Source organism: Seriola aureovittata, chromosome 12 (genome assembly GCF_021018895.1).
Source record: "Seriola aureovittata isolate HTS-2021-v1 ecotype China chromosome 12, ASM2101889v1, whole genome shotgun sequence".
In the NCBI taxonomy this organism is placed as follows: domain Eukaryota; kingdom Metazoa; phylum Chordata; class Actinopteri; order Carangiformes; family Carangidae; genus Seriola; species Seriola aureovittata.
This window is the reverse complement of record NC_079375.1, coordinates 26082705-26096532: the sequence shown is the minus strand read 5'-3', so window position 1 is coordinate 26096532 and position 13828 is coordinate 26082705. Positions and strand designations below refer to the sequence as shown.

The following is a 13828-nucleotide window of genomic DNA, read 5'->3' as shown; positions in this document are numbered from 1 at the left end:
GAAGGTCCTACCTTATTTAGATATCTGGTTGATCTGTGCCCCATGTCGCAGTCAGGTTGTCCAGGACGCAAGGAGGGTCATCAATCACATACAAGCCTTAGGGTTCAAGGTAAAAATGAAGAAGAGCCATTTTGAACCCACATAGCACACTTTTCTACGTCTGTTTGAATTCCCTTGCAGTTTCCTCCAACCCTCAGGGTTATGGAAATTTTGACTTTGTTGAAAGTTTCATCTGGAGGCGTTCCAGGTAAGAGGAAGATGCAAGTTCATCTGGATGTTCTTAAACGGCAAGCCAAGCCTCTTTATGTCACATGACTTTGTTAACAGAAGACCTCAAGGTGTAGATCGTACTTCATAGAGTCACTGCTATTGCCATAACTTGAGTTTTTTTCAGAGTTCTATTAAAATGTGTTACATCCTGTTTTATTTTGGTGTTTCCTGTTGATCCTTTTAGGTTGATCATCTGTTTGGCAGACACCTGTGCTGATTAGTGGGCTGAGTCTATATAGGCAGGTGCTTTGTTCAGCTCTCTCTCTCTCCATCCTGCTGCAGCCACACCTTTCTGGTGCTAGGTATCTGGTCTCCATTGAGTCCTGCATTTTCCTTAAGTTACTATAATAAATTCATATTCAGTACCTTCCTACTGGTGTGGTGTCCCTTATTATGTTCAGTGTTTGAGCCAGCCGTAACAACATGCAACAGGTGTTCTTATGTTGCAGCTCACAAGCTAGGGTTGAAGTTAAAGTATGATACAGTTTGGTATTTTTATCCAGAAGTAAACTTACAAAACATATGGAAGAGCTTTCAGACTTAGTGGAGAATTGACAGTCCACATGAGAAGAGCCCATACTGATGAGAAACCACATAACTTCTCTTGTGCCTTCTGTTTCCCTGTGTGTGTCTTAGCCCTGATTAACCAAGTTGAATACTGACTTACACATGTTTTGTTCTTCAGGCTCTGATTTGCACCTCTTTAATTTGAAATGAAATAATGGGAACAACATTAAATTAATGAGTCTCAGCTTTAATTTGCGTTGCCTCACGTAACTATATCACTATGTGTCTTGACTGTAATTGAAAATATAAAATTTCCCATTGATAGGATGTCACAATATTTTAGTTTAATGGAGTATATTGTCATCAGTGCCATCAACGTTGGCTAGCTTCATCTTTTTCTTTGTGTCTTCCTTAAGATGTACTATCATAACCGGAGGTGGAAACTTAAGCTAACTCACGTCTCCCACCCGGAACGTCAGAGTGTGACACCCGGCGGAAGTATACAATGTAATCGCGGGAATAGTGTTAGCTGTAGGTTGTATGGATTTAGCTTGAAGATGACGGTGTAGTCGTATCGCAGATAAATATTTCAGTGGTAATGAAGCAACAATGTCTTCAGTTCAGTATCTGAGAGAGTTTGTCAACGAGCGACTAACTGCTGCTGCTGAAGAAATATTCGGAGTCTTTGAACAAACTATCGTCGAGTACGAGGAAGAGATCGATCGTCAGCGCAGACTGCTGGATATCGTTTGGAAACCCGAGATAAAGCTACACAGGACAGGTCTGTGAAACCAAGATGGTCTGAATGAAAACTAACACAGGGACATGACTCATACTGGATCCTGATCAGAGCTCTACTCTAACATTTAGTTTTAGTTTTCACTGTTGCGTATGAAAAGAAATAAAATGACTGAGTCTCTTACTTTTAATGAGTAAACATTCAACATCAAACATACAGGTTGTATAAGACACAGGGGAAACTGACTGAACTAAAAGATTATAAAAGAATTGTGAAACAAAGGAAATGAATGCTTTTGCTTTCATGCGTCTCTTTTCAAACAGCCTTCAGTCAATGGCTGCCCGGTAATAATCGACCAAACGTTAGTTGATGACACAGATATGTGATTTGACGTGGACAGAGGAGATTTTGGGGCAGTAGTGCAGCAGAGACGCAGCAGTCTTTGTTGTCATGACTGGGAGCAGGTCAGGACCACTGCGAAATGACTCATTTTAGCCTTTGTTGTTTTTATCCTTTTTTCTGCTTCGATTTTACACACAGCACTTTGTTTGCTTTGCAAACTCTATTTTACTTTTTGTTTATTTTTATACTTTCTGTAAGTTTGTTATTTGTGAGCTGTCTTAGAATAAAATAAAACCAAACCAATATCTACGTTTTCCATCATCACATTAGTAACCTCTTTCCTTTATCCTTCCAGAGCTCCCACAGCGCCATGTATGTAAGAAGGATGAGGTTTTCGCTGACCAGCAGCTCTGTGACCAGGAGAGGAACTCCAGTGTTGGAAGTCATTTCGAATTCTGAAATAAAGCTACACAGGATAGGTTTGTAAAACCAGAATGGTCTGAATGAAAACTAACACAGGAGCTTATTTACTCAGAGATCCAATTTCGTAACATCACATTATTTACTGAGATTAAATGTGTCTGATCGTGTGTCCCTCACATTCCACTGTCATGGACCACCTCCCATCTGCGCTTACTGATTCTTAATTCAGGCCACTGCTGATTATGATGTATTGATTATTTTCAACTTAGAAACATCTTGTCGCTCCCATTTCACTGGTAAAGTGACATGTGTGATCAGACACTTTTTATCTCTATGTTGATATTTCTAATGTCCATCCAGAGCTCCCACAGCAACATGTCTGTAAGGAGGAGGAGGTTCTCACTGACCAGCAGCTCTGTGACCAGGAGAGGAACTCCAGTCTGGACCAGGAGGACCCAGAACCTCCACAGATTAAAGAGGAAGAGGAGGAACTCTGCACCAGTCAGGAGGGAGAGCAGCTTGTACTGAAGCAGGAGACAGATAGACTGCTGGACATCATTTGGAAACCCGAAAGTAAACTATGCAGAACAGGTCTGTAGAATCAGAATGGTCTGGATGAAAACTAATTTAGGAGCTTTTTTACCAAAAATCTGGTTTTGTAACATCACATTGTTTACTGAGATTAAATGTGTCTGATTGTGTGTCCCTCTTGTTCCACTGTTATGTACAACCTGTCATCTGCACATACTGATTCTTATTAATACAGGCCACTTCTGATTGTGGTGTGTTGATAGTGTTCAATTTATAAACATCTTATCACTCCCATTTCACTGGTAGAGTGACTCACATGATAAATCACTTTGTATATTGATGCTAATTCTCACATCCCTTTGTCCCTCCAGAGCTCCCACAGCAACATGTCTGTAAGGAGGAGAAGGTTCTCACTGACCAGCAGCTCTGTGACCAGGAGAGGAACTCCAGTCTGGACCAGGAGGACCCAGAGCCTCCACAGACTAAAGAGGAAGAGGAGGAACTCTGCACCAGTCAGGAGGGAGAGCAGCTTGTACTGAAGCAGGAGATAGACAGACTGCTGGACATTGTTTGGCAACCCAAACTAAAGCTACACAGGACAGGTCTGTAAAACCAGAATGGTCTGGTTTGAAAACTAACATAGGGACTTAATTACTAAGTACCAAGGAGGATTAAGGCCACATTTGGAAAAAAAAAAAAATAGAATATTGACTTGAAACTCAGAATTCTAGGGGAAAAAAAATGTCCACGTGTGGCCGTAATCCTATTCCGTAACTCAGATCTCGTTTTGAAACATCACATCATTTACTGATATTAAAATGTCTTTGATTGTGTGTCCCTCATGTTCGACCTTCATAAACCACCTCTCATCTGTACTGATTCTTATTTAACAGACTACTGTATAGACAATGGCGTGTTGTTAGTGTTAAACTTGTAAACAACTTATCACTCCCATTTCACTGGTAGAGTGACACGTGCAATCAGGCACTTTTTAATGTTTATGTTGCTGCTATTTTTCATGTCTCTTTTCTCTCCAGAGCTCCCACAGCAACATGTCTGTAAGGAGGAGGAAGTTCTCCAGGATCCAGAGCTTCCACAAATTAAAGAGGAAGAGGAGGAACTCTGCACCAGTCAGGAGGGAGAGCAGCTTGTACTGAAGCAGGAGACGGATACCTTCATGTCAGTTCCTATTAATGAGGAAAGTGATCACCAGCTCCTCTCACACAACTCTCCTGTAGCTGAGAGCCAAGATCAGAAAGGAAGCAAGCATGTAGACCCAGAATCAAAGAGTCACTGTAACACACAGACAGGTAAAAAGTCTTTCACATGTGACACTTGTGGAAAGGTTTTTAAGAATAAGTCCACTTTGAAAATACATCAGAGACACCACACAGGTGAGAGGCCATACACATGTAAAATATGTGGGAAAGCTTCCAGATATAACAGTATGAAACTCCACATGAGGACTCACACGGGTGAAAAACCGTATTCTTGTAGCTTCTGTGGGGAAAAATTCAGTCGGACATTCACATTGAAAACTCATTTAAGAACTCACACAGGTGAGAAGCCATATTTTTGTGAAACATGTGGGAAAACTTTCAGATCAAGCACAGGCCTTTTGATCCACATGAGAACCCACACAGGGGAGAAGCCGTACACCTGCAACACATGTGGGAAAAAATTTAGTGATGGGTCAGCCTTCAATAAGCATACAAAAACCCACACAGGTGAGAAGCCATACACCTGCAACACCTGTGGGAAAAAATTTAGTAACAAGTATGACTTGACTAAACATACAAGAACCCACACAGGTGAGAAGCCTTATTGTTGTGAAACGTGTGGGAAAGGTTTCACTTCCAGTACACGCTTGTTGGTCCACATGAGAACCCACACAGGGGAAAAGCCATACACCTGCAACACCTGTGGGAAAAAATTTTGTGAGAAGTCAGTCTTGAGTAAGCATACAAAAATCCACACAGGTGAGAAGCCGTACACCTGCAACACCTGTGGGAAGAACTTTAGTAACAAGTATGACTTGACTAAACATACAAGAACCCACACAGGTGAGATGCTACATTTTTGTGAAACATGCGGGAAAGGTTTCAGTACCCGTACAAACTTGTTTATCCACAAGACAATCCACACAGGTGAGAAGCCTTATTCTTGTGAAATATGTGGGAAAGATTTCAGAACTTCTTATGAATCCTTGGTCCATATGAGAACCCACACAGGTGAGAGGCCGTACACCTGCAACACCTGTGGGAAAAAATTTAGTACCAACTCAGACTTGAGTAAGCATACAAGAATCCACACAGGTGAGAAGCCATATTCGTGTACCATCTGTGGGGAAAAATTCAGTTTCAGACCAACATTGAAAATTCATTTAAGTACTCACACAGGTGAGGAGCCATATGTTTGCGAAACATGTGGGAAAGGTCTCAAATCAAGTAAAGGCCTCTTGATTCACATGAGAACCCACACAGGTGAGAAGCCATACCTTTGCAACACCTGTGGAAAAAGATTTAATAACAAGTCAGCTTTGACAAGGCATACTAGAACCCACACTGGTGAGAAGCCGTACCCCTGTCACATCTGTGGGAAAAGATTCAGTCTGAAAACACACTTGGTAAGACATGTAACAATCCATACAAATAAAAAGTCATGTACTCGCTGAACATGTCAGAGAGCTTTCAGACTTAATGGGGAATGACAGTCCACATGAGTAGAGCATTGAAAAATGGTCTTGGAAAAAACTTTTCTTTTTTAAAGTGACTGCAGAGTTTCTAAGAATATAAATGATTGAACTTTGAAATTTTAATTTTTTTTATACTGTATCATAGGTATAAGGATGGACAAAAGTCTGTGTTGTTGAAGCTGAGTAATCCTCAAATGCAGTTGAGTCACATGTGGCGATCTTACCAACAAGTTTTTTTTATGTAGACCAAGTCCTTTCATTTGATATTTTAAAAATAATTTTCTGATTGAATCAGTTTGATGTAATTTGTATTTTCTAATGTTTTAGAGGTGACATACAAACACAAGTTGTAGAAGATGAACTACATTGTTTTGTAAAAGGTGCTATGTACATAAGCTGATTTTTGTCAAAAAAATTTTGATAATAAAAATATTTCCTTCAGTTGTTTGCAGGCTACTAATGTAAGAATACCAGATTCACACTGAAGTCTGAAATATGAAGCCATGAACCCACACAACACAATTTTAAAGGTCTATGCTTGAATTATTCTCAATATCAGTTTTCCTTACCTCAGAGGGTTATGGAAATTTTAACTTTGTTGGAACAGTTTCGTATGGAGGTGTGTTACAGGCTAGAGCAAGAGGCATGTTCACCTGAATGCTCTAAAAAGGCGATCCAAGCCGCTTGAGGTCAGTCACATGACTTTGTTGACATAATTTCACAGGGATATTTAGAAGGATGGCATCCCTCAAGGTGAAGATCATTGTGACAGTCATCATTTAGTTTCATAGATTTGTAGCTATAGTCATAATTTTCCTTTTCAGTTAAATTATAAAATGCAACACTTGCTGTTGGAGAAGTTAAAGTATAATGTGATACAGTTTGGTAGTTATATCAATTAACGTGTCTCATATTGAACATGGATATTTACTGAAGCCATTTATTCAAGTATGTTAAGAGTATGACATTGATTGTCCTCAGATGGCCAAGACTGAATATAAATTATACCATAAAAATTTTGAATACCTGAATTAAACAAATAAATTCTGAGATTTGTTGTCCTTTGAGTCACTTAATTTTGTTATATACTACATCATTACACTACACTACATTTAACAGTCAAATATACTTTTAGTCCACTACATTTACTGTACATAGCAGCTATAGTTACTTTCCTGAATAAGATTTTATACATAAAAACTTGGAATGAACTTATAAAATATGATGCCGTATTAAAAATTCCGTCTCCGTCATCATGGCACCAACGCAGAGAGGGGCCATTGTCCATGAGCACTTTCACCGTTCATACCTTAAATTACACTGTACGGAAAGTAATTTCCTAACTTCTTCCAGTCTGGTGTTTGTAAAATAGCTCGACAAAACATCAGTTAAATGTGGTAGTACAGAAAAATGACCAAATTACCCCTTGATATGAAACGACACATATGTACAATCATAACTGAAGACGCAAATAAAGCCTCACTCTCCCCTGCCGGAACTTAACAGTGTGACACTCAGCGGAAGTAAACAATAGATTAGCATCGTTAGCTTGAAGATGACGGTGTAGTCGTATCGCAGGTAAATATTTCAGTGGTAACTAAGCAACAATGTCTTCAGTTCAGTATCTGAGAGAGTTTGTCAACGAGCGACTAACTGCTGCTGCTGAAGAAATATTCGGAGTCTTTGAACAAACTATCGTCGAGTACGAGGAAGAGATCGATCGTCAGCGCAGACTGCTGGATATCGTTTGGAAACCCGAAATAAAGCTACACAGGACAGGTCTGTGAAACCAGGATGGTCTGAATGGAAACTAACACAAGGACATGACTCATACTGGATCCTGATCAGAGCTCTACTCTTACATTTAGTTTTGAGGTCACTGCTGCACATGAAGGAAAAACTTTGGGGCACTTAAGTTAAAAAAGAAATAACATGACCGAGCCTCTATTTTAATCTCAAAACATTTAACATTAAATATTCAGTTCACGGAATGACATGTCTGCCCACATTTTCTAACCCTATTGCCTGAATAATGTGTTGAAGGTTTGTTCATAGAGGAGAATTGCTTTCTGTTTCTTCTGTATTTTCTTTTTTCCATCATCACATTAGTAACCTATGTCTTGTGTCCTTTGTCCCTCCAGAGCTCCCACAGCATCATGTCTGTCAGGAGGAGGAGGTTCTCACTGACCAGCAGCTCTGTGACCAGGAGAGGAACTCCAGTCTGGACCAGGAGGACCCAGAGCCTCCACAGACTAAAGAGGAAGAGGAGGAACTCTGCACCAGTCAGGAGGGAGAGCAGCTTGTACTGAAGCAGGAGACTGATACCTTTATGTTGACTCCTACTAATGAGGAAAGCGACCACCAGCTCCTTTCTCACAACTCTCCTGTAGCTGAGAGCCAAGATCAGGAAGGAAGTAAGCATGTAGACCCAGAATCAACAGGAAATGCAGAGACACAACCAAAGAAGAGATATCACAAAAACACAAGTCACAGTGACAATGTACACAACTCTCTCATGTCAGAAACTCATTGTAACACCCAGACAGGTAAAAAGTCTTTCAAATGTGACATTTGTGGAAAAACGTTTAAGTGGAAGTCCAAATTGATCATACATCTGAGGACCCACACAGGTGAGAAGCCGTATTCTTGTGAAACATGCGGGAAAAGATTTAGTGAAAACTCAGTATTGAAAAGGCACACGAGAATCCACACTGGTGAGAGGCCGTACCCCTGCAACATCTGTGGGAAAAGATTCTATCGGACGACACATTTGAAACAGCATATAAGAGTTCATTCAGGTGGCATAGTCTTTGGAAAGTGACACTTGTGGAAAAGCTTTTCATTACAAGTCCCCCTTGAATATAGATCTGAGAGACCACACAGGTGAGAAGCAGTCTGCATGCAGCACCTGGAGAGAAACATTTAGTGAGTCATGATTGATCAGTTGCGAGAACACAGGTGAGAAACTGTATTCTTGAGAGACTTGTGGGAGACCTTTAAGACTTAAAGGATAACTTTGAGATTTTTGAACCTGGCCCAGATTTTCCCATGTTTTTTTTGGTGTAAGTAAGTCACAGGGACACAGATTTTTTGAATCAGTGGAGTATTGAGTAGGAACGGTACACTGCTGCTGCAATGTAAACAATGGGGCAGCTGTCCATGTTAAAGTAAGTCCATGTTACAGTGCTTGTTTTTACCACTCTGCGACAACATTATGGATAGGATTTGAACATCCCTTTGTTAAAGAGAAAGATCTTTTTGTTAAACCAGATATAGCCATTCCATCACTACCACACTCCATTAACAAATAAAGTTATTTTACCTCCCAGAACTTGGTAGTTGCTAGTAGGCCCAAGCGATACGACTTCAAATCAATATCACAATTATTTCAAATTTTAACCTTGATTACGGTTAATGAATGACTACTTGGACACTCATCAGTCTCTTTTTTGAGCCATGCACTTTTTGTTTTCGGCAATATGATTGTTCTCCAAATGATGAAACTGACTGGTGGCGTTATCGTCAGTCTCTGAATTAGTTTTTCTGCAGCATTTGCATTTGACTTCATTTTTTTATCTGTTGTCTTCACCGAAGCCAAAATGAGTCTGAACAGCAGACATAGCTTCTTTTTAGGATGGGTCAGAGTCACGTGACTGAACATGAGGTAGTGTTTTTTTAAGGGGACACTTCATGAACACACACACTGGGGAAAGTATTAATCAAATTAACTGACATGAGAAAGGATTGTCAGTGAGAAGTCCTAAATGTCGGTTTTCATACTTCTTCAGTTAATTGCCCAGACCTAGTTGCTGTTCAGCTGCTTTCTCAATCAGTTAGTTTATGTTATTGTGTGGTACTTTTATCTGAGTAAAGGATCTGACGGCTTCTTCCACCACTGAAAGTCACACAATGACACAAGCAACCCAACTGAGCAAGGCAGCAGTTGATCAGAAGCTTTTGTGTTTTGCAAAGTGTAATTACTGGCTTTATCAATGTTAATTTTTGTTAAGCTAGCCTGATTTTTCTTTATATGACTATATTACTATTAATATTATTATATTCCATGTGTTGTTGTTTACTGTGCCTGCCCTCTTCTCTTCAAGTTTGATGTCAGACCAGAACACTTGTCCCGGAAGAATCGCATCTCAAGTACGTACAACATCTACAGTACCAAGGATGCCTACAATACTGTACAAAAACAAGTACTGTCACATTTCCAGAATTTTTGCATCGACTTGGTACCAAAGTATTGGTTCTCATGACAACTGTAATTAGCACACACAGCAGCATGTGTTGTTTTCTGGTTTTTGCTGTGGTATTGAATTTGGTATCGAGTATCATGGACTATTTTTACACTCAGCTATGAGTAGATTGTGAACTCTCTGAACTTGAAGCTTAGAAACCCTTTAGTCCTGCTGGGTCACTTCTGTTGTCTTCCTGCCAACCGGAGTCTTTTCTGTCTGGAGTGTGTCCTTTCATTTCATATTTGTATTTATTTTGTGATTGAATCAACTTAATATTTTTATTTTGTCTTGCTTTGCAGGTGACTCACAAACACAATTGTAGAAGATGTACTTCATGGTTCTGTAAAGGTGCTAGCTTCTTTGAAAGAATTTTGATAAGAATATTTCTATCAGTGCTGTTTACTCAGACTGATGTTCCCACATTGATGACTGAATGATGACAGTTACTACGATATAAGCAGCATTTCATTACTAAAGTTCCTTTAGTCACTGATCGTTGTATGCATTACTACCACTTAGGCTGATGACATTGATTTCATGTCTTTATTCTAACAATAAATCTTTGTTAGGTGACAAGAATAACAGATTCACACCATTTATGTAATTTATACTACTTAAATATTATAAATTTTATATATAAAAAAAAAAAAGTGAACTGCACAAATGTGTTGTCCAGTTCTAGCACAGGCCACTGTAATCACACCACGTGTGTTGTACTGGGCCTTTAAAGGTATTTCAAATGGTAAAAAACTGGGCTACAGACTGTAAAATGTAAACATCAAGAATGAAATCAAGTCAATTTCAGACAAAAACAACCTTTCAGTGACAGGGTAGGAGGTCATCACTTTTTGTCAAGTGGAAAAGTGCATTTTATGTGTTGTATTGGCCCTTCAAAGATAATAAGGAAAACTGCAGATCTTCTTTGTGTCATATATAAGCCTTCCGTAAATCATCACAGTCTCGATCCGGATATAAAACAAGGGTATTAGACACACCAAACACAAGGTATAAACATCGGGATCGACACAATGTTGCCTGTAATCACGTGACTCTCGTGCTGCAAACACTCCTTTTGGCCAGAACGGTGATCATTCGATCACTGCAAACAATAAAGTTTCACAGGGACATACATTTGCTCTGTTTTTTTGCAAAGATCCTTTTTTGACACGACACGGAACTTCACAGTGTGACACCAAGCGGAAGTAAACAATCACAGCGCACAAGCAGATTTAGCAGTAAGATTGTGTGGAGCTAGCTTGAAGATGACGGTGTAGTCGTATGGCAGATAAATATTTCAGTGGTAACTAAGCAACAATGTCTTCAGTTCAGTATCTGAGAGAGTTTGTCAACGAGCGACTAACTGCTGCTGCTGAAGAAATATTCGGAGTCTTTGAACAAACTATCGTCGAGTACGAGGAAGAGATCGATCGTCAGCGCAGACTGCTGGATATCGTTTGGAAACCCGAGATAAAGCTACACAGGACAGGTCTGTGAAACCAGGATGGTCTGAATGAAAACTAACACAGGGACATGACTCATACTGGATCCTAAAGATCCCTAGATGAACTTGGGAAGTCATTCTCCCCTCAGTGATGCTGAGCTGTCCAGGCCCAGACGCGGCAAAGCCCCAAATCATGATCCTCCTTTCATCCTACTTCACCTTTGGGATGTTTTCATGTTGGTATGCAGTGCCGTGTTTACTGCATACATACATGTTCTTCCTAAACAATTCGTCCTTGGTCAAGCTGCTCTTTGACAAATTACAGGTGCAGTCATGTTTAGCCTGAATGTTCAGCAGCTTCCTCTGTGGTGTCTATGGCAGGACATGCTCCATGGTCTGTGTGGGGTGGACTAACGAACAGCCTCTAGCTGTTACTCTTGAGGTGCTTTGTTACAGCACTACTCATTCTTTACATTATCAGATGTTTCAGCAGCACCAACACCTCCAATCTGGTTTCATTGGCTGGACTCCAGGTTTGATAACTCCTGACTCCAGTTACCGTTAAGACTATTTTAAATTTTAAAATTGACTTTCAAATTATAATACCTGCTTTTAAGGTCCTCCTTGATCTGGCACCCTAATATCTCTCTGACATGTTTGTGAGCTATGAATCATCTAGACTCCATAAGTCAACTGGAACAGGCCGTCTGGTTATTTCCCTGGATTTTCCTGAAAAGTGGTGAAACTGCATTTAGCTTTTGTTCTTCAAGCCGTCAAGACATCTTAACCATGCTGTTAGGTGTGCTCCAAAGGTATCATCTTTTAAAACTAAAAACATCCCTTTTAAGCTGTGCATTACACTAGTCTGGTTTGCTGGTCCTAGATATTGTTTTATTTTTCCCTATTTCGTTGGTTTCAACTCACCTGTCATTATTTTTTACAGGTCATCTATTTGTCTTAATTATTGTTTCATCTCATCTTGTTTATTCTTACTCGATGATGAAATAGAACCAAACAAAGATGAATGTTTTTCCATCATCACATTGATAACTTATTTCTCATGTCCCTTTGTCCCTCCAGAGCTCCAACAGCAACATGTCATTCAGGAGAAGGAGGTTCTCACTGACCAGCAGAGGAACTCCAGTCTGGACCAGGAGGACCCAGAGCCTCCACAGATTAAAGAGGAAGAGGAGGAACTCTGCACCAGTCAGGAGGGAGAGCAGCTTGTACTGAAGCAGGAGACTGATACCTTGATGTTGACTCCTACTAATGAAATGGACCCCAGTGAACCAGAACCAAGCGATGACCACCAGCTCCTCTCTCACAACACTCCTGTAGCTGAGAGCCAAGATCAGGAAGGAGGCGAGCATGTAGACCCTGAGTCAAAGAGTCACTGTAACACTCAGATGGATAAAAAGTCTTTCAAATGTGACACTTGTGGAAAAGAGTTTAGGTATAACTATAAATTGAATATGCATCTGAGAATCCACACAGGTGAGAAGCAGTACCTTTGTAATACCTGTGGGAAAAGTTTCAGAGAAACAAAACATTTGAACGAGCATTTGAAAATCCACACAGGTGAGAAGCCATATTCTTGTGAGACATGTGGGAGATCTTTCAGAACTAGTGGTAACTTGAAAGTCCACAAGAGAATCCACACAGGTGAGAAGCCGTACCTTTGCAAGAACTGTGGGAAAAGTTTTTGTACAATGTCATTACTGAAACAACATACGACAATCCACACGGATGAAAAGCCATATTCTTGCAAAACATGTGGCAAGGGTTACAGATATAGGACTTCCCTAAGACTCCACGTCAGAACTCACACAGGTGAGAGGCCATACCTGTGCAACATCTGTGGGAGAAGTTTCAGTCAGATAACACATTTGAATAACCATTTTAAAATCCACACAGGTGAGAAGCCATATTCATGTGAGACTTGTGGGAAAGCTTTCAGATGTCGTGGTGACTTAAAATACCACATGAGAACCCACACGGGCGAGAAGCCGTACTCCTGCAACACCTGTGGGAAAAGATTTTATCGAAAGCCACACTTGGAGAAGCACATAAGAATTCATAAAGGTTAAAAGTTGTATACTTACTTAACTTTTAGACTTGGGGGATAATTGACAGTCCAGAGCCCAGACTGGCGAGAAACTACATCACTGCAACATCTGAGGGAAAAGATGGTTTGATGTATCTCAGTTGGGAAGGTCTATGAGATCACACATTTAGCCTAGTATATGTAGGAGTGTGTGATGTGGGAGGATTCAGTTGTAGTGGTTCATGGACAAAACACACAAGAGCCCACAGAAGTGAAGAGCCACATAATTGCAGCTCTTGTGGGAAAAGAAAAAACACCTGAGAATCATTTTACAAAGGGGGAAACCATTAAGATGAAACTTGTGTGGAGAGGGTTCAGCAACTGAATGAAATACAGTTTTGCAATAGATACATTTCTGTAATTGAATGTATACCATTTACCACAGAGGATGTATCTTAGTGTAGAGTAGTACAGTATCAACAATGTCTTCAGGTTTTGTTAAACTAGCCTAATGTTTTCTTTCACGTGACTATTACTTTCTGTTGCAGCAGAATTTCTTTGAAACAACAGTAATCTCCCAGATCTTGTAAAA

At 40.1% G+C, this 13828-nt stretch overlaps 2 protein-coding genes across 11 annotated transcripts; both read left to right on the top strand.

Moving 5' to 3' along the window:
• Positions 1-1417: 1417 nt before the first annotated feature.
• Positions 1418-5948, top strand: LOC130178886 (oocyte zinc finger protein XlCOF6-like). Its single transcript, XM_056391490.1, is given in 6 exon segments — positions 1418-1558; positions 2214-2337; positions 2642-2872; positions 3184-3414; positions 3850-5396; positions 5399-5948. Coding segments are annotated over 5 exon segments (2187 nt in total). The 5' UTR covers positions 1418-1558; positions 2214-2228; the 3' UTR covers positions 5468-5948.
• Positions 5949-7031: 1083 nt separating this feature from the next.
• On the top strand, positions 7032-13826 carry LOC130178915 (zinc finger protein 239-like). 10 transcript variants are annotated; one of them, XM_056391544.1, is made up of 4 exons: positions 7032-7286; positions 7649-8137; positions 9611-9656; positions 12273-12365. In XM_056391544.1, the coding sequence occupies exons 1-3, from the start codon at positions 7115-7117 to the stop codon at positions 9613-9615; spliced, it is 666 nt and encodes a 221-aa protein (XP_056247519.1). In that variant the 5' UTR covers positions 7032-7114; the 3' UTR covers positions 9616-9656; positions 12273-12365. The 10 variants fall into 10 exon arrangements, with proteins under 10 accessions (XP_056247519.1, XP_056247521.1, XP_056247518.1 ...); XM_056391546.1 differs by lacking the exon at positions 12273-12365 and adding an exon at positions 10051-10882 and having other exon boundaries at positions 7649-7921; XM_056391543.1 differs by lacking the exon at positions 12273-12365 and adding an exon at positions 10051-10882.
• Positions 13827-13828: the final 2 nt, after the last annotated feature.

Excerpts from the sequence above, each read along its gene's own strand:
- LOC130178915 (XM_056391540.1), top strand. The coding sequence starts at position 7,115 with ATGTCTTCAGTTCAGTATCTGAGAGAGTTTGTCAACGAGCGACTAACT. Across the intron at positions 7,287-12,272 it reads AATAAAGCTACACAGGACAG|AGCTCCAACAGCAACATGTC; the intron begins GTCTGTGAAACC and ends TTGTCCCTCCAG.